This window comes from Bacillus rossius, chromosome 12 (assembly GCF_032445375.1).
Source record: "Bacillus rossius redtenbacheri isolate Brsri chromosome 12, Brsri_v3, whole genome shotgun sequence".
NCBI lineage: Eukaryota > Metazoa > Arthropoda > Insecta > Phasmatodea > Bacillidae > Bacillus > Bacillus rossius.
In genome coordinates, this window is record NC_086339.1 from 23,425,461 (window position 1) to 23,453,316 (window position 27,856).

At 37.2% G+C, this 27,856-nt stretch overlaps 1 protein-coding gene across 2 annotated transcripts; it reads right to left on the minus strand.

The window, feature by feature from the left end:
• Window positions 1-545: 545 nt before the first annotated feature.
• On the minus strand, window positions 546-27,639 carry LOC134537709 (MOB kinase activator-like 3). 2 transcript variants are annotated; one of them, XM_063378439.1, is made up of 5 exons: window positions 27,392-27,639; window positions 16,268-16,418; window positions 11,427-11,654; window positions 7,894-8,009; window positions 546-7,632 (listed from the first exon to the last, which is right to left on the minus strand). In XM_063378439.1, exons 1-5 carry the CDS (start codon window positions 27,446-27,448, stop codon window positions 7,486-7,488), a joined length of 699 nt encoding a protein of 232 aa, XP_063234509.1. In that variant the 5' UTR covers window positions 27,449-27,639; the 3' UTR covers window positions 546-7,485. The 2 variants fall into 2 exon arrangements, with proteins under 2 accessions (XP_063234509.1, XP_063234510.1); XM_063378440.1 differs by having other exon boundaries at window positions 27,407-27,599.
• Window positions 27,640-27,856: the final 217 nt, after the last annotated feature.

A 27,856-nucleotide genomic window follows, 5' to 3' on the forward strand; every position in this document is an offset into this window, starting at 1 on the left:
TGTTGGATGCTGAAGAGGGACTTACCGGACAAAGTCTACAAACGAGAAAGCCATAAAAGGAGCTTCAAAAAGAAGAGAATGAGGCATAATGAAGACGAATAAACATACAAATTGGTCATATCATACAGTAAATGGTGTTAAAAGCTCTCTAAGTGATTTATGAACAATAAATTTTATGATAAATAAAAATAAAGTGAAGTTTCTTGATCATTTATAAAATTGTATTATTTCTCCTAATTTTTATTTGCATTTTGTAGGAAAACCTTACGTGATGGAAAAAAACCATGGTCATATTTGGATTCAGCACACTTAAAAATATAAAGTTCAGCCACCAAATGTGAGACAATTTTCAAAAATTCGAAAAATGCAGGCCTGTGTTATTTAAATATTAAATATATGTTATAGGTTTAGGCTATAGTTATAAGAAAATGGTACCATTTGTCTATTTATTCTTGTAAACTTTAAACACACTATGAAAGAGCAAATTTGTTCCATTCCCACTTAAGAAATTTTTTTTTTTAAAACAGTCCCTTGAAAAATGTGTAAACAGTGTTTCAATGTAACTTTATTTGTATTATTGAGGGGGGGAAAAATGTTTCCCCATCAATAGTCTTTATAGGTTTATTTGATTTGCACAGGACTTAGAAATATACATACAGCAATGAGAAAGAGAATTAAAAAACAAACCATTCTATCAGTATTTGCCTGGGGTGATTAAGAGAAACTATGAAAAACTGAGTAAGATATTGCTGCAAAATAAATACATGATGAAATTACATATGCACTTTCTCAGTTAACTATACCTATTTTCTTTCAAAAACTCAATATAATATAACATTACCTTTACTAAACTTACTCTTAATAACTAGCTCTTAGTTACAATCTTATTTTAATCACATCAGAATGGATATTCGAACAAGGTAGCATTCGTGAAATGGTGACTGCTACTGTAAGATCAAACACCATGTTAGCACTTGGCAGTGAGTACAAACATTTATCATGCATGGTTCATCAAGTCCTCAGTGACATGTTAAGTACAAAGTTTACACACATATACAATAGTTGTGGTGTTTTTTTTTTACTACAAACATATTCTACACACATTAAGTATTGAACCAAATAAAACATGGTTAATGTCCAACGGGTGGGTGCAGATTGTACATACATATTAATAACAAGAACTTGCGTTTACAAGAGTTGTGAGCAATAATTGTAATATTAAATAAATTATTGAACATTGTATGGTGCAGTTAAAATAAACATAAGAATTTTTTTAAAGTTGTTTCCAAACTTCTGCTTTAGTGTGGATTGCATGTACCAGAAACTGCCAGCACAGATGGTTATAGAAAGAATTCTGAAAAAAGGACTTCTTTTCAAAACTTTACTTTAGATATTTTCACTAATTATAATTGGATATTTGATGTACATTATTAGAACACAAATTCGATCACAGTGAGGCTGTAAAGTATGATCGGAAATTAAAATTGCTTGCCAGGCACATCATCACATTAATGTGTGTGAAGTGTAGCTTACTTTGTTAAACAAGTAACCGATTAGTTAACTTTTTACTGTCTACTTACACTTACAGCATTCCTTGCATACACTTTATAGTTTATAAATAAAATTAAAATAATGGAAACAATTTCTGCCCATTAATAGTCAGAGGGATGATTTGCAATACATTTTTAACTTTTTTCCTCCAAATCTCACTGGTTTATGTCTTCATATTTTAAAAAATGTGAATAACTGGTAAAATATTAACACAACTCAGGTTGTACACGTTGAATTTTTACTTGTACATTCTGCACTTATAATTTTAAATCTAACAGATCTATCCATCAAAATGTTAGTTTAATTGCTAAACATCAAATAACTTTAAACAGTACAAATAAATATATAAGCATGGAAAAGCCTACAACAATGAATGATTTGTGTACGGTATATAGGAAAATGCATAATATTAGGACAAAAATTAATCCACTAAACAAAACAAGACAAAAAAAACTACTTGATCATGTGGGTTCATCACCTAGTAGTACTGGTAGGAAAGATTATATATCACTAGTGTATATTTTGTTGATTCCTGATCAAATATTCTGATTCCGATTGGGGTTTCATCATAATTTGTTAAAATATACAATACATTTGAGATTACACTCCAATAAAGCCTCTTTTTAATATAAAATGTAAATATAACAAAACTTCAATAGCCCAACTATTGTGGAAGAATCACTAGCTTATTTCATATTCACCTAATTCTTGATATTTTATCTGCAGTGGAATTAAAAATTTAAAAATCAGCATCCACATAACACTAGTAAAAATAATTGATTTTTTTTTTTTAATACCAAAGTTTGGAAAATCTATCAAATTTTATGAAATGTTTACATGGCTAAGTTTTCATGACAAAAAACAGATCAAAGATTTTTTTGTTACTCCTACATTTTGCAATCTTAAAATGTACATCCCAGTCTTCTGCATTCACAACTCTGCAGCTTTTCCTAGGTGACAATATGATCACACGATACTTGGAAAATACAGATTAAAATGACTAGAACCTAGTATGAAACACATCACACAGAGCTGGGCCAATAGTAATGAATGGGAACAAGATTATATTGTGAATTGAGATAAAACCGGAATAACAACACAAAACATTTGAATACAACATATAACATCAAAATGCATGTTAATACACCATTTAGCACCAAAATGTAACTAAAGACAATAAATAAATCAACAATATGACAAATCTTAATGCAAATTACGTAGAATGTATTTTATTAATTATTAAACATTACTATTGAACCATAATGTATGAAATGTATAACAAAAATTAAAATTACATTGTTTGATCTTGCATCTCTTTATGGTAAAAATGTTTTTACATTCATGACTTTGGCACATTTTCAAACACAAAACTTTAGATTTATTTTTCTCAGTAATTATGTTCTAAACATGCTTATTTCTAATGATTTTCATTGTACTTATGCATCATGTATCAGTCAAAAATAACATTATTTTGGTTAGATAAGTGGTAAGAATTATTTTAGTTTCATGTTTGTAGAATAATACACATGCCTGACACCACACCTAGTTAAGGGAGTATTTGGGCGGAGGTCAACACAACTGGGTTCTAACTTATTGTTGTGCACCTTGCCACGGGCCATCTTCGCAAGAAAACATTTGTCTTTCATGTAGGTATTATTTTAATTACTTGTGTAAATCAGTATTGTTAAAATGTGAGTATTTATTTAGCTGTATAACTAAATTTCACTTTTGATTGCATTGCACTATGTAATGTAAGGTAGTACAACTATCGGCCCAACTCTAATGTTAAACAATACTTCCTATGCATGCATGGATATACATACATAATTTAGGCATTGCTAGCATCAGGTATAAAGTATAAATTATGTTATGAACATTAATATTTACAAGAGTATCATAGAGTTAACTTCTATGCATTTTCAAAAGACAGATCACACATATTCACCTAATACCCTTGATATTCTTTCAGATGAATTACATAAATCTTCTATTGTAGCTTCCCACAACTAATAGCCAACAAGGGCAGGTATCACCAGTCATGTCAGAGTTGTAATCGCTAACTTACTTTGACTGAAAAAATAATTGTTTAAACTCCTTAACTACTATGTGCATTTTTGGATTACTAACGTTCAGATGGGAAAGCACTGAACAAAACAAGATCCCCTACCCAGGAGTAGGAATATAGTATTCTCCAGCAAGTAAGAAGGGCCGAAAAATGTGACCTGATGTTGCTGCTACGTTAAGTTCAAAAAAAGCAAAAAGGTGTGGTACACAAGTTGATTGGTGGGAATCTCTATTTTTGGAAGGTAAATAGAGCCTTTTTGCAGTCCTTTCTTTTCTATCCACAATTATAACAACCACAACCAGCAGATTTATTGCTGTATCTATCCTTCCATCTTAAGTTAAGATGTAATTCATTTTCTTCTATGTAGCATTCAAAATAAAGGTAGTTTAAACTGATCTTCCCCATTAAGTGTTTATGAAAACTGCTCATTGGCACATTATAAATATGGATCATTCATTCTCTTTCCTCTTGTCAAGTTAATTCTTATCTGGGTGTGATTACACTTAAAAAGGGATGTGAAACTGAGCAGAACTCGCAAAAAAAAAAAACAAAAAAAAAAAACATTTTCACCGTCTATCCAACTGTCATAGCTGTTAAGCTCTGTTTTAAACTGTCCCTAATAGCATCGGCCAAGGGTGTAGCCAGGTTTTTATTTCAAGTGAGGGAAATTATTTGGCCTACCATTACACGAGTCAGCGGTAGGAATATTAGAATTATATCTGCCTACAACAGTGATTAGAGGTCTTTGCTCTTCTCTCTCTCTCTCTCTTTCAGAAAAATAAAAAACAAAGAGAGTGCAACAGAGTACCTGGGTCATGTTTACGCGATGGTATATTTAAAACAATGATGAATGTGCACAACTCTGCAAGTATTTTTTCCATTGCTTTGCACTGCTATGCTTATGCAGACAGCCTCACTGCCACCATCTGTGTGCCTGCCTGGGAAGGGGTACCATAATATAATAAAGCATATTTTTGTAGGTTATAAGCCTGAATTTGCTTAAACACATTCTAAGATTATGCCAGAGGACACACACTGCATTCATATACACACTGGACATCTCTAGGTCGTATTTCTTCATAAAACGTTATATAAATATTTGTATCTTGCTTATGGGTAAACAAGCATAATACCAAATGGTCGTCACATACAAAGATGCAAATTTCTTTTTCAATTTCATTACTGAAAAGATTACCTTGTCTCTCCTGTCGGAAAACTACCGTATTCTTCCCTGGCTAGATTGGAAATAGATTAATGAGGTAGATCAGCAGTATATGTGTCCCACTCTGCATGTGAGAATCACAATTCCAATATTAAAAATGCTGAAATATTATAGAGCAAAGACAATGCCAAAATTTGTTATAAAACTAACAAGATCAATCTAAGCTCCAACATGAATGGTGACACCTTTCTTTAAATAATAGCTCACTATTATAATATAAGAGTATTAGAACCCTACACACATGCAGGGTACATAATGTGTTTTAAATCTAGTAAAATCATAATCACAGCAATTCATTTGGTAATATTACAATAAAGTTTTTGGCATATAAATTCTAAAACAATTATTTGCATGCCAGCACTTACACAAACATTTCCAATCTAAATTCAATGAGTTCTACACATCCCAAGTTTGTACTGCACGAAGAATACAATAAATAAGTGATTTGTTTAGTTAAAATACATTTCCTAGACAAGTAATACAGTTACACTTATTGATTACAATGTCCAATAAAACTTGCCATGAGGATTGCGAGACTTAATGTTCAAAGAATCACTCAAAGCCTTGAGGCTATAAACAATCCTCTTCCCAAATCTACCTGAAGCTTAAGCCTGTCAGCTGAAACCTGGTTCTAAACATATTACATCTTGGCTCTCCTTCGACAGCTGTGAACATGCAATGTATTAGAGGCTGGCTAAAAAAAATTACAGAGCGTAATTAAACTTAAGATACACTTCAGAAATTTGATATTAACATAAATTATGGGAACATGGGGAGGGGGAATATCTGGTATTGTTGATTTTTAGACTTTAGGGGTACACCACTAGAGTAAAATAAATAAATCTTTGAAAAAATTAGCAAAAGAGATAATTCAATCAATTGCTAGTTACTTATTTCACAGTATAACTGCAGTAGAAAAGAGATATAGTATTTTGCAAATAAATATTGCAGAAGGTGTGAGTGAATTTTCGGGTATTGTTTTCCATGTAAACGTCCACAATCATGTCCACACATAGCCTCAGGCAGCTTTTAGCAAAGGCTGAAAAAAACCTTCTACTGTGGCATACCTGCTTTAGATTTGACGAAAAAATGCAACGGTGTGCAAGGCATGTATTCAGACTTTTAATTTAACTATGCAGGGTGTCTACATGTCATGAAAGTTCTGAAATTCCCAGTTGTGGTGTTGAAAGTCACGAAACTTTCATTTCCAATTGTGTTTTGCTAATTTCCAATTTTGACGTGACGTCTGATAAATCGATGAACACCAGCTGCACGCACGAGAGTGTCTCGTTGCGCAAAGTGTTCCGTTACGCTGTGTCCCGTTACACTCATTGTTCTGTTACGCTGTGTTCCGTTACACTGTCGGCAAGTGCAGTAATTATAGGTTATGTTACAATTGACTAAAAAATTATGGTGATTCATATCATTGATAATAGATATTTGATTACAGTTTATTTATATGAAAACTTGTTCATAATTATATTTAAACTTTATAGCTAAACGCCAGTTTTTAAAATTAATTACAAGTCATCTACACGTGAACTGTTTCGTTGACTGTTTATAAAGCGAAGTGAAAAGTTAATGTGGTTTTCATTGCTTATTACAACAACAATTTCGGCAATAAAGGTTAATTATTCTTGCATTTTAAAAATCTGATTACTAGTATAATTTCAAGTATTTATTCTTTTATTATTAAAATAAAAATGATTCAATTTTATTCATAAAAGTATGCAATCATTTCATCAATGTTTTGTTATGATGTTGTCACGTTAAACTATCATCCGTAAACCGACTTTACAAACAACCAATTTTTTTTTTTTTTTTTTTGGCATCTCACTTCAGTTTGTAGTGTCACATTAAATATAAATCGCTCACTTATCCATGTGAAAATTATCCATTTAAATTTATAACATAAAAATGATCTTGTGATATAAAAGAGTTATAAAACAATTATATTTAATGATCCTGAAAAAGTCCAGAAAACGGTTCACCAAATATTTGTAGACACCCTGCTGCTACTGCTAATTTAATGTACCTGCTAAGATGAGATAATATGTAATAAAGCACACGGTGGTGGACTACATATGGTGGGGAAATATCAGTGGCCACACGTGTATGCCAATGTACATAAAAAGTTAGGCACTGTAAAATATCCAATCACCTAACTTGTTTGAGTACGGAGTACATGGAGTACATTGAAATCTCATTATGATGTACCTTAAAACCTACAGGATTGGTTCTTATTTATGAATAATGAAAGTACTTTATACTGAAATAATAAATAAAGTGAAAAATGCTTGTAAGGTGGAGTAATTAGTAATGAGGTTTCACTGTATCTGTTCACTGTGTAGTGACACCAACCGGCTCTGTCTAATGATGCAATGTAATAGATGTACACACAATACCTACATACAGTGTTTTCCTTTTAGCACTATATGCCACGAAACTACATGATCATATTATGATTTAGTCAGTGACAAAAGAGTTTTGCATCTCAAGTTTTACAAGCATCTTTAGCCAGGCTTGTGTGCACAAATTTATAACGAAATTAGCGCGAGTATGCATTTTCATTTCACGTTACTGCTCAATATGTGTGACTTGGGCCCTGGACACAGTGACGGCAGTAGTGACAAGCAGTGACGGCAGATCACCGCGACGTGGAGGGCGGGCCGTCAGGCTCGTGGCACACGTGAGCGCTCATCTCCTTCAGTGGCTCCAGCTCCTTGCTACTCACCAGCTCAAACTCTTGCACAAAGTAGTAGAAGTGCTTGTAGCACGTGTTCACGTGAGGCTCCTGCAATCACACGCGCTTTTTGTTTCATCCCTCAAACACCATCTGTCCATCTATCTTTATTACACTAGGAAAAAATATACAAAGAAAAATATTGGAAATGCATAAATTCAACACTAGCAACTCTACTATTCATACAACGGTTTGCTGTCCATACATACATCTAAATATGACATACATATTATTAAACATGAAAACTTGCATCAAGGCATTTCGTACTTAGTACTTACAGTCTAATGTGTATTTCCAAGGGAGTTTACTTACCGCACCAATTGTCATTATCCTGTCGAAATGATGAATGTAGACATGTACAAACACTCTGAACAATCTGGTGAGTATCTTCCGACACAAAGGAATGAAAGTCTTTGGAAAAGGCACATCTGAAAATAAAAATATATTTGTAAGAGAAATGAACTATCTGCATGATTTTATACACATATCACAGCCAGTGAACAAGAAAGTTCTATAAGAATCCCAAGCAAATCTATATATTATTTTTTATTAATTTTTTGTCAAGGAAGTTATAACGAGATATGCATACATGTGAAATGTGTATACTGATAGCAAAAGGTAGTTTTTTTGCTAAAGTTATACATTGAAGGTGAAATTTTAGTATGCAACAAAATATTTGAGGACTAGGCGAAGGAAATTTTAACACAAAGTCAAATTTGCCTGCACATTTTGTCGAGTAGTGTTAAAAAGCAAGATATACAACTTAACACGTGGTTTATTTTAAAAGGATATACAAAAATTTTTACATTTTTCCTAAGAATAAATAGAATTGTCATTCTTGGTTCCCTTAAGCTTTGAAATGATAAATATTTGTCTTTCTGATGCATAACTCTGCATGACTATCAATAGAAATTAGGCCTTACTGAAGACACTTACAAACTAAATTTCATACTACAGCTAAATTTAACTGTTCTGAAGATAGGTTGTAGAGAAATTCTGCTTCTGCAAGGAACGGAGTAGGCTAGCGCGGCTGACAGAAAGCCTCAACATGCCTACCACTTCCGTGTCATGCTCGGCTGCAAAACTAAATTAAAAATTTCTACTGCAGTTGTTTTGAAAACTAATAGGATCAAAGCTGTCTTTTTATCCAGCCCACTGACACAGAAATAAAATCAAAATCAAAACTAATAACTGACATGGGAGAAATGGTAATTGCTTGTTTGGATGACATATTTGTTCAAATATTACTATCGCCTCTGTCACAATGCTAGCACAAATAAATAAAATATACCTCTATAATTTTACTGTTCAAAATCATAAATGACTAAATAGTAATGGATTGGTCCCACTTCTCAACAAATTAACCAGCACAGAGAAATGTGAATATAATGTTGGTACCGGTACCATGGAAAGAGTAACAGTTAATCCTTTTCCCGGTAAAACTTTGTGGAGTTGTGGTGTATTGCTGGCGACCAACACATCTCTTCACTTTAAGTCTCACGCGACAAGTGAATGGTTGGTAACTGCCCTCCTGACACGCCTGGTAATGCCAGCCTTCAGTACTTCCACCACTAGTCAATTACATACTTCCCAGCCACAGATTTTTTAAGCCAAACGGCCCAATGACAATAATAATTACAGTATTCTGAGGGGTAGAGTTTTGCAAGATAAAGGATCCTTTATTAATTTCTCCTATTTTACCCAATATTTCATGTCTGTCACCCAAAAATTTTAAAAACTTGCTACTCAAGAAATTTCTGGGTGTGTCTACTTATAATACAACCAACATATCATCTTTTAACAGACCTCTGTTAACTTGGGTGTTCCATCCCTTACCCATTACAATTAGTGTTGTGCGAGATCTCGAACCTCGAGAAAAATTTCGAGAAATATTGCATTCTCGAACAGCGAGCGAGAAAAATAATTTCTCGAAAAAAAAAACGAGAATTTTTTTTTTTTGGTACCGGTAACAACTCAATTTGGTATGGAAACTAAATTTGATATTGATAGTTGTATTTTTATATGTTGAACATTACACACACACTGCCATTATTTTAGTTTAAATTTTTTAAAAATACCAAACGCGTCTGCCTGTTTGGACGAAAAATGATTTAGCGGAACACAAAGCAAGCATGATGCAATCATTAAGAGATATTAGACTAGCCGATAGTCAACAATCCAAAACCTTTATCAATAACCGAAACTGTGAATAAACACTGTCTTATGAAATTCCAATCTATCCTGAAAGAAAAACTGCCGTATTTAATTTTTAAATTACGTATGCGTAGGCCTAATACATAATAAAATACGTTCGAACCTAACCTACAAAATTGGTTTTGTTTACATACACATTATTACGGTAAAGTTATTAAAAGCATTACCTTTAATTTAGTCATAATATTTTATTCGGTAATGTTTAATAGCATACTGAAATGTTGAATATTACGGCAAAATACGAAATTTACTTTTTAACGAACAAAAGGGAATGGTGGTCATGCTGCCAGACCGAGTCTGCTCCGCTGTTCCGTTTCTTTTTTCAATTCCATTAAAAGACTGCGCAAGTCATGTGATTATTAAATGGACTGGAATGTAAAGGAATGGATTGAAAACGCAGAACAATTCACGCCCTTGTATTACGTAAAATTACGTGAATGTGTGTGTTCAAACCCGTTGAAAAGGCAGAATAAATAGTATGTTTATCCCATTTCCTTTTCTACCTTTGTTTCACTCAGTCGTAAGACGTCACGAGTAATGAATCCTGCCAAAGCCTCCTTAGTATAAATTTCTTTGTTTTCATTACAGTACCAATGTTTCCCGTTTACGCGAGCTACTCTGCGGGTATGATAAATAATGTGACGCTTGTAAAATGTTATTAGGAATATGAGAATAATTTCCTAATACTGCTTTATCTCTTTCTTAACGGCGGCGTAACCAAGTGGAAAAAAAAGTGTTGCGGGAATATAACAGTTTAACAGAAGTAAACTTTGTTGTCAAAATAAACTTTGATTTTACGGTAAAATGGAAGATGTGGACATATCAGATCAGTGTGGCAGTATTACACAAAAAGTGGCGATAAGTCAACGGAACCACAATTAACATGTTAGCTACTAGACTTTTACCTAAGTGAATGTTTATTTATAATTTAGTGTAGGCTTACATAACGTGTGGTATATCGGTATATGTCAGTTGTACACAGGCAACTAAATTGACATTCTATATGATAAACAACAGTTTTATCTACAGAACAATATATTTTGAAAGTGATATCTACAGTAAATCTTGATTATTTAAAAATTTCTCATTCTCGTCTCGTTTCTCGCGAGAAAAATATTTTCTTTCTCGAAAATTTCTCGAGGCCTAAATCTCATTCTCGCACAACCCTAATTACAATACATACATCACTTGCAATTGCTGTGGTATGTGGCTATTCCAGGATTAGTTTTTAGTAACGTTTTGTATAATTTACTTAATCTCTTGTGAACAAGTATTTACATTTTTCTCAAGCAAATTTTTATTTGTGTGCCTAAATAAAATACTCACCCAGCAAAAAAAAAAAAAAAAAACTGTTTTTTGCATTACTAGATATTGCTGCACCACAGGATGTCGGTACAATTGCTGTTCCAGCATCTAGTAACACGAGAAGCAACTCAGCTACCTAGGGGCTAGGTGACTTGTTTGTGGTTCAATTATGTTAAAGTGAGGCACTAAGTCATGTTAAACAAATACACCATTTATTAGGGTATTCTGTATCTTAAGTGCTACTTGAAATTGTGTGGAGGTTAACTTAAAACCAATAACAAACACATCACTAATATAGACAATACACAATTCACAAGGACACCCACCTGTCGACACAGGGAAGAGAGACTCGTTGTTGATCTGAGACTCCACCCAGTCCATGAGTAGCGATACATACTGCGGAGCAGGCAGTGCCGCTGGCTTCTTGTACTTCACCCCGTCCGCCCACAAATACTCAAACTTTGGCCCTCCAGACATCGTCGGACAACTCTCATTCGTGCAAAACTCGGACACAGTGCCGTAGATCAGGTTGATGCGGTTGAAAAAATCCACAACTAATAAGACAAAAAAAAAGTTTCAAATCAACTCATCTAAGAAACATAGTGTATTATTGCATGCAATTACTATTTTCTACTTAAACACAAAACAAAAAATTACACTAATGTATAAGAATCTACTTTGACAGCACCAAAACCAATAGATTAAAATGCTAAAGGATCATTGTTAAATTAATTGCTTAATTTTAATCAAATTACTTTGTGCAGAGAATTGGGGAATGACATGCTGTGTTTCATCTGACAGCATTACTTCATAACGACATGGGAAGACATACATTTTGTATGCTTCCTATTTGTAACCTTTTTGTATCTATTTTGTATCCTTCCTATTTGTATGTTATTTCCTATTACTTTGTTGAAGGTAAGAGTATGCTATTAAAATTTGTTTCTTAGAATAAAACACTATTCCTGGATTATTGTACAGTAATACAAATTTTTTTCTATATTTTACACAAATACCATTTCTAAACCTGATTTGCAAGTGTAAATATCAAGCTTAAAAAATGAGATAAATTGCAAGTAGCTAATTTAAACCCAACCTAATATCCCATTACCGAATTACCCAAATGTATAAATAAACGATGTAAAAAAATCTAAGACCTAAATAAAATTTCACATCTATAACATATAATTGGTTATGTTGTTAAAAAAAATAACTAACTTTCAGCATATACAGAACTAACACCAAATTATTGATAAAGTACCAATTAACACAGTAAATTACTAAAGCTATACATATAAAACTGGCAAATCACTATTCTCAAAAGTCATAAACTAGCACTTTGAAATAAGTGAGTATCTCTGGAATACAGACACAATAACGATGTGACAATGTGACATGATGCATTTCAAACTAGGTGTGGCAAATCACTGGGGCTGCAGATACGTCAGTCGCACATTACACACTATTCTGAAACCACTTGAAACTATCAGAAACTGAATTTTTAAGTTTATATAAATTTAATTCATGTAACTTACACATAACCTGTAACTGTACTGGACTAGCACTAACAATAAAAAAAAAACACCTTGAATTGAAATGTCTATACCTGCCAAATCCACAGATATCAGCAGCAACACTGCATGCAATACCAGTGTGAATATGTTAGCTTGGACGCACCTACAATAAACATTCTTATGCCTGTCTGTGAAGTTTCACTTCTAATGCTTGTGGCAGACATGCACTCTTTTTTATTTTTAATTTAATTGGTAAGGGCATGCATATTTCGCGAAAACATTCCGAGACTAGCTGAAAGCTATAACACCATAGCATCGTATGTGTTTCGTGATTGGGTGAGTTTCCTACAGGTACACGTCGATTTTTACAACACCAATCACTAGAGACCTCTGAAAAATTCGCGGATTCAATTCGTGAAATGATACAATTCAAATAATTATACCTTAATGCTGCTTCTGCCATTGGTTCACTGTTAATCTGGAGTAATGAGGGCCAATTAGAGACCCTCACTCATAGAAGTGTCGAATCACAGGCTGCCCAGTCGAGACGACTCACAAGTCAACAGCCAATGAACAGTTTGCATTTGCCCGAGTGTGTTCTTTATTACTGATAACTACAGGGTGTCTACCAGATCTAGTAAATTAAATTCCCTGATTTTTCCAGGTCTAAAACTGAATTTTTCCAGGTTTTCTTTAACACAATTACGACATTCAAAGAAACTGAAAAAACTGCATAATATTACATTGACTGGTTTCAAAGTATTTCAACTTACTTAAATTAGTAAAAAAATTACCTTCTTCCAGACGTGGCCAAAGTGACTCAATTGATGGCAAATAAAACATGCTGCTACAAATATTTCACACACTTCCTTTTGCAAAAAACATTAGTAAAAGGAAGCTCCCATTAATTTCGCAGTGACTCAACTTTTGCGTCTATTGCACTTACTTCAGAACGAGCCAAATCCAACATTCAAGCCTTCTTCAACTGCAATGCCTTGATCTCCTCTTCAACTCTTCTTTTTCCTGCCTTCTTCTTGTCTGTAGCTTCCTTTTCTTTTTGTTTTGTTTGCAGGGCTTCCTTACACCTACAACTAGCATTTCTTACATACTGTAACATGGACTTGGTGATATCAACATGCTCTACACCTCCAGAACGTTGAACAAAGTCATACATCTGTCTTTGTGCGATCAGTATTTCTTCCTGCAAGTTTTCAGTCAGCAGATTAGAATTCACTGAAAATCCTCTTTCCAATTATGCATTTCCATGGGAAAGTACCAACACCATCCTCACAAACTTTAGAAGGCCCGTTTTGGCAGCTACTGTATGTGCCTTAAGAATGAGCATCCACAAGTGATCAAGGCGCCCGTCTTCTCGAGAAAAAGACGAGAACAGTGCTGCAGAATCTTGCGAGGAACATATGATCACTCAATGTTATCAGCTTCTTGTCTTGATAGCCACCTGTTTTGAAGACAACATTCTAAACATACTTCACACGCTGTTTCCTAACACCCGAATTTAAAGCCACAGACGGACATAAGCAGGAAATTCCCTTGGTAAGATTGTACTTCAGGGGACTTTTGTCTTGAAGTTTTTTTACCATAACCTTTAGACAAGTCCTATCATTTTTCTGTAACAGGACAGACTTTTCTAGTACTTTCTCTTTCTTGATGGCACGGCGTACTGCATAACGCAACTTGATATTGTTAGCAGTCAATAGATTTTCCTGGTTATCTACATCCAATCGAGATACATTGCGTTTCTCCCTAAAGCTCTTCAGTACCTCTGGTTTCAAAAACTTTCCTGCCAAAGCTAATAAAATGTCTACCAGTGAATTATAGAGAAAAGGTGCCATGGGTGCTTCACTTTGGAACATTGTGAGAAACAATTCCAGCTCTGATGCCAAAAAGTGGAAGAATGTCAATTTTACTTCCAGAAGATTATCTTCAAGAGCACTTTTCACTACACTGAAAGAGAGAGATGAAATAGAAACTTCACTAACAAATTTCTTTAGGTGGGGTAACGTTTTCATAGCACGCTCAGCAACTGCAGTATTCCATCTGATTGCACAAAATTTCTTGGGAAAAATCTCTGATCCAGTTATTCTAATGTAATCTGCCCTCCTTGCAGGTATGTGCTTAAACAAATAGTAACTGTGCCTCAAAAAACTAACAACGTCCCACTGTGTAGCAGAAATTCCAGTTTTGAAAGCACCATGGACCGTATGAAGCCCACAGCTACCAATTTCTAGCAACGATGGCGAATCTTCACCAAAAGTGTCGTGTGATATGTATTTTCAAAGCTAACAAAAATGTCCAGTTTACGTTGAGGGCATCCATAGATACTTAAAATTAAATGCACCTGTCGGTATAATATGAACGTGGGAAGCACATGCTGCAGCACGTCACGTCAGCAGGATAACAGACCAGCTTGAACCAGTTTGTATCAAGTGATTTGTTGCCACTTCCGAATCCGATGGTAAATAAAAGAAAATGGACGTGGGAACTGTTCGTTATTTGCCATTCAAAAATAAAAATGGGAGGGGATACACATTATGCTACGTCAATGCAAGCTGATCAATAAACAAAAAACGTATTGCCAACTACAACCTACCAAACAAAAATTCCCCGATTTTTAAAAAAATTCCCTGATTTTTCCCTGATTACAAAATTCCCTGATATTTCCAGGTTTTCCAAGTTTTCCAGGGTCAGTAGACACCCTGTAACTATCATGAAAAGAAGCCAATTTTTAGAGATAAAAAATGACACAAAAAGATAAGTAAGATAACAATAATTAGTTTTAATAATTTGAATATAAAACAAAAATAACTAATAAAAGTTTAAAACATATAAAATTTTTTTATAAAGTACTTTTAAAAATTTATATGCTGTCATGAAAACAGATAAATACAGTATGTCCATAAAAGAACGTCCCGGTTTCAATTGAGGATTATAACAGTTTAATTTAGACTATTTACAATTCATACATAAAATTCAAGGTAAAATAACCTTTTTCCTTACAAAGGTTCAATATGTGCACCTTTAGTTGTACGGCAACCTCAAGTTCAATTCTTCCCCTCACTTTGGTTAACAAGTTCTGATTGATGGAAGCAATAGCCTCTTCAGTTCTGTGTCTCAACTCTGGCAAATCATTAGGTAGTGCCGGAATGTAGACACAAACTTTTATAAAGCCCCAAAGGAAAAAAAAAATTGCATGGTGTTATGTCAGGTGAACGTGGAGGCCTGCGGAAAAAGAGCTCTGTCGTCTCGACCATTCAGGCCAATCCAACGTCAGGGACTTTGACGTTCGACCACTCTCGTACAAGGAGATTCCGATGAAGAGGGGCTCCAACCTGCTGCCAAATAAAGTTTACAGGTTCACCCTCGACTAATCGGCGAAAAGAGCCATTCTTTCAACATAGGTAGTTGCTGCAAGCGAGAAAAAAACAAAGCAGTACTCACGCATGTGCTTATCCAAAACTGTTTTTGAGCGTTACGCTTTAATCCTGACCTCGAACCAACTATGTACGAAGCGTACAGTTGATGCTATTAAAGTTTGTAACTGGGACATTCCTTCAGGAACACAATGCACGATGTCTCGTAAGAGTGCGACATGCAGCGGGACACATCTGAGGTAAGAAGGCCGGAACCCTGACCGTGAACGGCGATCCAGTCGTTGAGCTCCTCGCCGGGCGGCAGCCTGACGACGGAGCGCAGGTTGATGCCGGAGTTGAGCGAGGCCTGCGCCTGCTTGTGCAGGGAGTAGCGCAGCGTGCCCGGCTCGAACCGCTTCTTGGGGCGGAACGTCTGCCGGCAAGCAACACTGCGCGTGTACCGTCCCCGAGTGCTCACGCTCTGCCCAGCTAGCAACTCACGTCCACAGCAAGGACAACACTGACTACACCTGTTGCTATTTGCTCTTACTTTACAAATGTTGTTCATTCATGCACATGGTGCCACATTCGAACCACAATATGTCAAGATACTTACGCCTACATATTTCTTAGTACTATTTGCGTTAAAAAAATGCACGCACATTTGACTGTGGCACAAGATGCATATTTTAAATAAAATTATTAAAATATTTCGACATATTTACTTTGAACAAATAAATAAACAGCATAAATTTGTTTTTTACGTTATAAATCAAGAAATACCGGCATTATAAAGTCAATTAGTGAATATAATTAATTTTTACATTCCATTTGGTTCAAAAATTTGTTATGACCTAAAAAAATAAGATAATATTCATTTTATATCTAGTTGTTTAGGAATAAAATTATAATAATTTGAGTGTAATTTTGATAGAATGTTATAGCCTCCCATCATCCCTCCGCATCTGCTTCTGATGTTTATAGTACTTTTCAAATAAAGCTACAAAACAAATACCTCTGTACTGTAATTAAAAAAAGAACTAACTTCTGTATAAACAGAGCTAACACTAAGATACTGATAAAGAACATGCACAGTAAACTGCCTATAATAATAAAATAATTGAATGAACTGCAATAAACATCAATAAAAAAAAAATGTGTGTGTGTGTGTGTGTGTGTGTGTATATATATATATATATATATATATATATATATATATATATATATATATATATATGATACAAAAAAAACTTAATTTTTGTAAATTAACCTCTATGAAAATACCTGACCAAAAGTATCTAAAATTGTAGAGCTCATTCAAAAGCCTTTAAAAGAATTTTTCTCCTTTTGATAATTTATAATGGCAACATCTCTGAGAGTAGTTTCATTTTATATTTAGGTACATGCATAAGAATATTACATGTATTTCAGTTTTGTTTACATCTTCTATGTGCCTAATAGCAATAGCTAATACCATACAACTCCACATACATACAAAGACTTTTCCGCTTCATTATCTAAGAAGTGTTCACAACACACTGATAACAGTTCTGCTATGGCACTCACTTCCGTAAGATAACTCAATCGCATCTTTCCAGGGAAAATAAACCATCCTGTAGAAATTATTTCAATATCTACCTTTTTACTGCCAATATTTTATTAAAGTATTGCTTTTGATGAAAGATTTCCACAAAACAAATAGTGACATACACCCGTATAAAACAAGAATCACACTGGACATCAGAATACCCTCTCACTCCACCATCCAAAAATGCCAAAAACTATATGAGCATCTGCCTGAACAATAGTCTACTACAACATGTAAAAAATCAAAGCAGCAAAAAAATTTTACAATACAGTTGCAAAATATAGCATAAAAATTATTTTTCTATTCTTTAAAAAAATTGACAATTATCTGAAAATAATAAAATTATAATAAGGATGTTGGATGACAAACCAAAATATAAAATATATGCTATAATACTGTATACAATATTGTATAGTATAAAATAGTGTTGTTCGCATCACGCGAAATAATTGACTGTACAAACAACGATTGCAACGGATTGCGTTACGAGACGAAAAACAATGGTGAGCGGGCCCGATAGCCACACTTACCATCACGAAAACACACGATGAACTGACTTCCTGACGGAAGTTCGACGCGCTGCCAACCTTGGAAGCGTTGCCAACTCTGGAACCATGGTGGCCAACTGTGAAGGGGTGGCGCTGCTACTTGTGCAGCGCGGGAATTCAAATGTTCGAGTGTTCAGTCTCGAATTTGTTGCACACGTAAAATCAGCAAAAGTACTTAAATACCTATGTACACTATACACACTCCAAACATTCCGCCCACCTTGAAATGACCCATTTCAACACTACTCAAGAGGCAATAGGCACAACTTCACTACAGGGCATTTTAGACTCCCAGAGGTGGTACGCACTGTAGCGACCCTAGGCATCAGATCCAGGATGAAGATGCAGGACGCGTCCCAACTTCCATTGCAGGGGAGGTACTGTATCTTCCTTTATCAACACCAATTGGTTTGGTGTGAGAGCTATCGTTTGATCTTGCCACTTCGAACGCTGCTGCAGTGTGTGCAGATATTCGCGGTGCCACCGGTGCCAAAAGTCCTGATGCAACCGCGATACTAGTTGCCAACGCTGCAGTCTGTAAAGTTGTACCTGTTCCAATTCGGGTTCAGGATGCGACACCAGCGGCTCCATGGTTAAGAAGTGTCCTGGGGTGAGAGCACGCAGATCATTGGGATCGGAACTTAATGGACAAAGTGGCCTAGAATTCAGTATGGCCTCCACTTGGACCACGACCGTGTAGAGTTCCTCAAAGCTGAGAATCTGTTCACCAATGACCCGATTTAAATGTGACTTGAACGCCTTAACTGCAGCCTCCCACAAGCCTCCGAAATGAGGAGCGGCTGGAGGGTTGAAGTGCCACCTCACTCCAAAGGGAGCCAAACAATCCACTATGGTCTGCTGATGCGATGAGGATGACAACATGCGTTGCAGTTCTGTCAGCTGGTTGTGGGCTCCAACAAAGTTCGTCCCGCAATCGCTATAGAGGTCAGAGGATCTCCCTCTGCGGGCGATGAAACGTTTGTATGCAGCAAGGAACACCTCAGTCGACAGGTCAGACGCCAATTCCACATGAACCGCCTTAGTGGTACAACATACAAATATACACAGATAGGCCTTTAACAGAGTGACCTTGCGCACACGAGCCAGTTTTATGAAAAAGGGGCCAGCGTAATCCACGCCGGCCTTCGAAAATGGTTTCACTTGCTGAACTCTCATGGCCGGGAGACTTCCCATGAGGGGTGTGAAAGTGGGTGGCTGTGCCTTGAAACACTTCAAGCAGCGGTGAACACAGCTGGTGATTGCCTGCTTATCTGAGAGAATCCAAAATTTCTCTCTAAGAATACTTTGAAGTGCTTGTATCCCGGGATGTTGATTGACGTTGTGATAGTGTTGTATAATCCTGCTCGTCAAGGGGTTTGATTTAGGAAGCAAGGCCGGGTGTTTGTGTTGAAACGGGAGCTTCGACTGGTCAAGCCTGCCACCCACCCTAAGAAACCCATCAGAGTCGAGGAAAGGATGAAGTTTCCGTATCTGTGGTGAGGTTCGCTTATTCTTTCTCAAAGAGGCCAGGTCATCTTTGAACACCATCGACTGAACTCGAAGTATCCAGAAATTTAAGGCAGTCTCCAACTCACGAGGACACGGGGTCCCTGATTCACGAGCACTTTGTGAGTGACGACAATTAGCAACAAAACGCAGAATATAGGCAGTCACTCTCAGTAACTTCATTAGACTGCTGAAACGTTCGACCAGTGACTCAATGTCTTCAGTATACAGAATAGTTGCCAATGCCAACGACTTCTTCTCCTGTTGGACCAAATCGGAAATGTCACTACACGAAGCACTTGCAGGCCATTCATCTGCAGGTAACGTCAACCATGCAGGGCCTGTCCACCAAAGGTGGTGGTCAAGTATCTGGGCAGGTAACAATCCACGTGAGCCACAGTCAGCAGGGTTGTGTTCTGAACGCACGTGCCTCCACCAACTTGAAGGGGTCAGGTCCTGAATCTCACTAACCCTATTTGCCACAAATGTTTTTAACTCATGAGATGAAGAGTGGATCCACGCTAGGGCTACTTGTGAATCAGTCCAGGCAACAATGGAGGTGAATTCAAGTTCCATTCCATGCACATTTATCATGTGACGAAGCAACCGAGACAAGAGAAGAGCTCCACACAACTCCAACCGAGGTAGAGACTGGGCCTTGACAGGGGCTACTTTAGATTTGCCAGCGAGCAGGTGTACCGTGATTGTCCCATCAACATCAACCACACGAAGGTAGACACTTGCTGCATAACCCAATTCTGAACTGTCTGAAAATCCATGAAGTTGATAGGAACAGCCCTGTTTTCCCCTGACAAGGCGAGAGATGTTGAGTGCAGACAGAAGAGGGAGCTGGCTGTTGAACTTGTTCCAGCTGTCTAATATGTTTGGTGATGGTTTTGCATCCCAGTCGAGATTTTGAACCCAAAGGACTTGAATGAGACATTTTGCAAACATGCTGATAGGTGTCAACCAACCGAGAGGATCGAAAATCCTTGCCACATTCGATAAAATTGTCCTTTTTGTCGCAGGGCAGGCGCTGGCTCGGACCTTGTATGAATATGTGTCGGAGGTGGGGTTCCACTGTAGTCCCAGTACCTTGATTACAGTGCAGCTGTCCTGATCCAAGGCTAACGGTTGGAGGGTTTCAATATCCTCAGCAGGAAGCCAATTCAGGAGTGTCGGATGGTTGCTCATGAATTTTCGGAGTTGAAATCCCCCTTTCGCTAAAAGCTTGATGAGCTCTTGCTGCATGGCCACGGCAGAGTCCACAGACGGCGCACCCGTAACAACATCGTCCACATAAACATCCGACAACAACACTCGAGAGGCAGTGGGAAATTGTTCTCTCTCATCTTCAGCCAGCTGCTTAAGAGTGCGGAGTGCCAAGAATGGGGCTGAAGACACTCCATAGGTCACAGTTTTCAGCCTGTAGTCCTGGACTGGAGCTGCGTCACTAGAGCGCCACACAATACGTTGATAATCCTGATGATGACGATGGACATGGATCTGGCGATACATTTGTTTTACGTCTGCCGTGAAAACTACAACATGTAAACGAAAGCTCAATAGTAGATTAAAAATATCTTGCTGCAATTTTGGCCCTGTTAACAAAGTATCATTAAGCGACACACCTGTGGAACTCTTGGCTGATGCATCAAAAACAACGCGCACCTTTGTAGTGGAGCTGTCTGGTTTCACGACAGCGTGGTGAGGTATATAGAAGGCATGGGCACAGTCCATTTCTGTCTCAGCGACTCTTTCCATGTGGCCCATCGCGAGATAATCCTCCATAAACTCGGAATACTTCTGCTTGAGGGCAGGGTCCCCTTTGAGACGTCTTTCCAGGCGAAGCAAACGATTAATGGCTTGAGGTCTAGAGGACCCTAACTCTGGCTCAGGCTGACAAAACGGTAATGCAACGCTGTACCGGCCGGTCTCATGCCTTGTGTAAGACTTCACAAACAGCTCTTCACAGTGTACATCCTCGGGAGACTGATGCTTCACAAGGGGAAATTCTTCAATCTCCCAAAACCTTCTCATGACATCAGGTAATGGGGGATGAGAGGTCACCAGCGAAACACAAAGGGATGTCATGTTGGTTGAAGTCTGTTCAATTTCCACCTTCCCCATCAGGATCCAACCTAGTACAGAGTCTAGAGCCACTGGAGACCCATCAATCTTTCCACCTTTCATTAAATACGGAACCAGGTCAGCACCAATAAGTAGGTCGACTGGACCAGGAGTGTCAAAGGCAGGATCAGCAAGGTGCAAGTGTGCCACAGATTTACTAACCCTATCAGACAACTTTGTACCTGGCACGCTACTGGTTATACGAGGAAGCACAAAAACATCCAGCGCAAACTGAGACGCTAAGATGCCAACTGGTGTGATAACAACTGAAACATAGGATTTGGCCACATTGACAGGGGTGTTGGATTAAGCCCTGTATGGGCAAATGCGTCCCCCTTTTTGTTAACCGCAGGTTCTGAACACACTTCTCTGAAATGAAGCTAGCTTGGCTAGCAGTGTCAAGCAGTGCCCGAACAACAAATGGTGTACCAGTGCGGTCGAGGATGTTTACCTGAGCAGTTGACAACAGGACAGTCTTAGAACAGCTCGGGGCTGCGGCGGTAACGGCAACTGTCGCAGAATTAGCTTCTGTTGACAAAGCGTTGAAGCCTTCTGGAGATGTACAGCTGCCTTCGGGAGGTTGCTGCTTAAAATGTAACAAAGTATGGTGGCGAGCTCCACAATGACGACATGCTGACGATGGACAACCTTTGGCTCGATGAGCAGGCGAAAGACAATTCAAGCACAGATCCTGTCTTTTCACAATGGTATACCTACCTTTAGGGTCACTTTGATTAAACTTACTGCATTTTACAAGAGCATGTGGGCCACCACACAGACCGCAGGTCTGTGAGGAGCTGACTAAACTATTCAGCGCTTGACCACGAGATTGCTTCCAGCCAGCGAATGGTGGAGAAGATTTTCTCATGGGCGGCTGCAGTCCTGACGACTTGCCACGCGACTGAGCAACAGCCTCCTGAGCGCGACAGTGCTTTTCCAAAAACTTTACGAAATCACTCACTGTAGGGAACTCATTAGTAAGCGACATTTCCCACTGTGTCTGAAGAAAAGAATCTAAGCGCTTGCATAGGATAGCAAGCAGGATCAAGTCCCACTGAGTCACTGGCACATCCAGTGCCGTCAGGGCAGAAATGCTCTCAGTGATGTTTGTCAACAATTGGCGTAGTGCTTTAGGTGAGTCAGAGGTAACAGCTGGTGCGTGCAAGAGTGCATCTACGTGTATTGCCACGACAAGTCGCTTATTTTCATACCGCCCTGCGAGTAGCTTTCAGGCCACATCAAAGTTGGCATTGGACATAGTCAAGGAACTGATCATCCCTAAAGGCTCTCCACTGAGGGCAGATCTCAGATAGGCTAACTTTTCTACAGGGGAAAGCTCACTATTATTGGTGATAAGTGTACTGAACAAGTTCGAAAAGTTGGGCCATTGCTGTGGACTACCATCAAAACTTGGAAGTGATATCTTCGGCAGGGCCACCCGTGGTTTGCTCACCTGAGACTGTGGTTGGCTGGAGGGCTGTACCTTTGAGTCCTCTATGCCGGCTACAACGGCCCTGATTTGGAAGTATTTATCATCGAAAGCTTCCATGCGAGAAGCGTGCTCAGCTACGTCCACATCTGTTTCGCCGATGGCTGCTTCCACCGCGACGCAGTCAACTTCGAACTGCTCCTTTATGTTTTCCAAGTCGCGCACTGTTGCAAGAAATAAGTTTCTTTGCGAGGGGTCCTCACGCGCGCTTTGAGAAAGGTCAAATGCCCGCTTCAGGCGACTCTCTGCGATGCGCACGCGTATCAGCGCTGACCGTTTATCCGCCATAGTAAATAGTCACGTAGTACAATGACTCAACACATAACCTAAAACACCACCACGTGAAAAGTATGCCGGTAAATGCTACCTCGGTGACGCACGAGTAACTACAGCGGAGACAAGCTCAACGTTCAACGAAGCACAAAAGGTTAGAGAAAATTACATACCCAAGAAATTCGCCCTACACACAAAAACGTTCACTACGCGGCACACGACACGCCGAAACAACGAAAGCGACGCCGGCACAAATAGATCCGGCCCGGAGGACCAAATGTTCGCATCACGCGAAATAATTGACTGTACAAACAACGATTGCAACGGATTGCGTTACGAGACGAAAAACAATGGTGAGCGGGCCCGATAGCCACACTTACCATCACGAAAACACACGATGAACTGACTTCCTGACGGAAGTTCGACGCGCTGCCAACCTTGGAAGCGTTGCCAACTCTGGAACCATGGTGGCCAACTGTGAAGGGGTGGCGCTGCTACTTGTGCAGCGCGGGAATTCAAATGTTCGAATGTTCAGTCTCGAATTTGTTGCACACGTAAAATCAGCAAAAGTACTTAAATACCTATTTACACTATACACACTCCAAACAAGTGTAGTATACAATACAGTAGTATACAATATTGTGCACATTTTATTTTATAGTTCCACATAATCAATGTTATGATTTTATTGTAAATATAATTTAATTTTATATTTTGTGTTCCATATTATATTTTTGTAAATTATACATATATATGACACATATCATATCCCAGAAATGGGGTCGAACAGTATGTAAAATAAATTTTAAAAAAATACTAAGAAGCAGCCAAACCAAAATGTTTAAAAATACCAGAAAACCAATTTCAAGACCTTTTAGTAAAAATTTTTTTTACAACTTCTTCGCAACATGGAGTCATTTTAATACATCGCAATGAAACTTAAACATAATATGAAATGTATCTAATATTTACAGCACAGAGCAGATTTTTGTTAGAAAGTTAAAATCTTTTCAGCGATAGTTTCCCCACAATTTAAGTGGACACACACCAACTATTTATAATTAATGTGCAACTATAAACTGAAGTGAGACATTAAAAAAACCAAATGCAAGTACGCAAATGGCAGCTGGAAATGAAAAATTTGAGACTTCCAACACTGTTACAGTTTATTTCAGAACTTTTTCGTAAATTTCGTGACCAGCCTTAAGTTTTATTACTTTTCAGGACTCTCGTGAGCTGCAGACATCCTGTAAGTTTATTTAATATGTCTCTGTAACAAAATGAGGCAAACCTAATATATGTCTGTTAACAAAAGTTCAAATAAAATAAAAAAGCAAAAATTTACTAATCTTACAAACATTTGTCATCCCGTTTTCATTATGTTACGCTGACATCCGTACGAGAGACCAAAACAATACAAAAGTAACTAGTATACTAAATAAAATAGAAATGCATTAAAAAAAACCTGCAGAATGTCATCACTAGTTATTTACTAAACCAAAATATCTGTAAAAAATAAATAAAAATACAAAATGTTATTTTGGTTCATTACTAATGTCTCTTTATTATCCTGGAAGTAAGCATTTTGCAGTTTGTACCAAATAAGCAGGGGTTTTGTGGCCCATGTGTTGGGCACAAAGGATTAATGTTATGTATTTATATTTTTACAAGGTGTTGAATGGTGATATTTAGGTCTTAGATAATTTTGTTGTAAATTTTAAACTTTTATTTTGGAAGATTAAATAGTAGGTCGGTAAATGTGACTAATTTTTTTGTACATGGCAGTCTTGATAGTTAGTGATTTATACTTAATTAGTATTCTTTTAAGTTTACGTAATTTTGAATTATTCAAAAGGTAAAGTGAGTGGTGATGGAACTATATAATGTGAGCTACAGAATGCACAGATATTTGGGCGCTAGTCTATGAACTGTGTGATTAAGTAGTGTGATGATGACCCACTATATGGCAATAGTGTGGGCGAAGTGCAGGAACAATGTCTTGGCAAGTGGACCAGAATAGCACGGGGGAGCTGAATCTGGTGCGGCAACGCGGAAACATGGTGTGAGCAGCCGTTCGTGAGCGGATGATTTTCGTGTGTGAGTTGTAATGGGTGCCGGAGTGACGGGTGATGATTTGCAACCTCTGACCATGCTTATGAAGAATATGGTCATTTGTGGATTATGGCCATTTTCCTATGCATATCAGGAGACTTTAGGAGCGTATGCATTAATATGGCGAGCGGAAGACAAATTGTAAGTTGCAATTTGAATATAATATTGCGTCAGTAAGTCATGGGAGTTTCTTCGCAGGCCAAGATAATGTTGTGGCCTGACATTATAATGTTCACCATAAACAATATTACACGCAATTTTAATATTGTGTTGGAATTTTGTGTTGGAAAGCGATCAGCTGCCATATTCACATGTAGCGTACCATTTGACTGTGTTATGCAAGGCCAATTTGGAGTCCTTTTTTTAACATATCAATTTTACAAGCATGTTCCACAACTGTGTTAAGCTCACATTTTTAACTTTAATTGTTTTTATGGTATGTCCATTTGGAGACTTGTTGGAGTTACAGTCAAGTTAATAAATAGGCATGTTGTGATAAGAATAAATCACTATGACACATTTATTGGTAAATTTACAGTTACCAACTTTTCCAGTATCCAAGCAGCTTTCCATTTGAAGATTTCACTCTGCTATTTTGTTTTGATGATAAATATTATTATCTTTCTACTTGATACTGTCATTCAGCAGAAGTTGTGTTATTTGAGACTGGTTTTAAATTGAGACTTCCGTGTGTTTGAAATTTGCACGCAACTCCAGACAGACAGCGACGAGGTTGCGAGCCACTGCTAGTTTAATGGAGTTTGACCAGCAATGTTTCACACCACAGTGTAGCCACAGATTCAGAGGTTAGGTTTCAAACATGATAGTTTCTTGTGAAATGAATAGTTAGGTTAGGTCTATTACATTGATAAAACATATTTACCTAAATCAGCTATATTAATAAAACATATTGAATAGATAATGAATAATTTACATGTAATAAATGTAGCTAAACAACCTAGCCTAACTTCTTTTTTTTTATATTTTAATTACCTATTTTTTACAGATGTGTGTCTGCAGTAAATAATTAAGCAAAAGGATTTGGAATATAGGAGGGTGTACAGCAGGTTATAAAGGAGACTGGGAATGCTAAAGAGGATCCGGAAAGAGGCAGGCAGGAAGTTTAAAGCTAAAGCATACATCACATTGGTCAAGTTAGTGCTGGACTACACAGTTTTAGCTATCAGGGGTGCAAGAGTTTGAAAAAAGTTCAAAGGAGGGCAGACAATTAATTGGGGAAAAAGTGTGTAAAGAGGGGAGGGGAAATGCACAGGCCATTTATAAAAGTTCCAAACTTGGGGTGGGACACACTGTAAGGTAGGAGGCAGACAGAAAGGCTGGTGAGACAATTGAGGCTTGCCAAGGTGTGAGGATAGGGTGGGCTGGAAAATATGTTGAAGGGGAAGAGAAACTATGGATGGAAGATTCAAAGGGTTTGAAGGAAAAAAAGGAAAGAAGCATTCCTTGGCGAAGCTTGGGAGGGAGTAGAACAAGATTGAAGGGAAGGAGGTAAAAACGAAAAGGTGCAAAAAACCAAGGGAAACATAAAAACAAAAGTATTTTTCTGGGAAAACCATTCTGCCACCGGGCCGATAACAAATTGCATGTGTGTGTTAACCACGAAGCATAGGGTTATTGGAGCCTGCATTGTCTGCAAGCAATGTAGAAATGTTTTACTGCAGACGAGTTACATAAAAGCAATGTCGTCAGTATTAAATAATACACTATCCTAGAAACACAATTAAAGAAAGTTTGCTTACATCATTGTGACCCACCTTTCCCTTTTGGAAAAATTCAACAAAACCGCTCAAAGCCATTGCTATATGTTTGATCTAAACATTTATTTTCAGACACAACCACTTCCGTTCATTTAGTTTAGATAATTTATATTCCACTGTCAAATATCTAAAAAAAATTATAAAAACATAAATAAGAAATAATCCATAGAATAGACAATGGGATAACACCATGTAATATTTGATTTTTATGTTAAAATTTATTTATTATTAAGACCACATGGCTAAAATATTACAATAAAAAAGCTTTTAAAAGATTAACTGACGTAATTCAACATGTAAAATTAGAATATAATGTCTTGTATTAAAGTTGTAATGAATTTTCAAATTAAACTAACAATTCGTTCACATGATTAATTTTTGTTTGTTGCATAAGAACGGAAAATGATATTATGTAAGAAAAAAAGAGTGGAAGGTATAAAAATAAAT

Coding starts and splice junctions, on each gene's coding strand:
- LOC134537709 (XM_063378439.1), bottom strand. CDS start 27,448: ATGGCTTTGAGCGGTTTTGTTGAATTTTTCCAAAAGGGAAAGGTGGGT. Junction 16,419..27,391: donor GAAAGGTGGGTCACAATGAT/GTAAGCAAACTT, acceptor GCTTGCCGGCAG/ACGTTCCGCCCCAAGAAGCG. Junction 8,010..11,426: donor TCTCTTCCCTGTGTCGACAG/GTGGGTGTCCTT, acceptor TTTTATTTTCAG/ATGTGCCTTTTCCAAAGACT.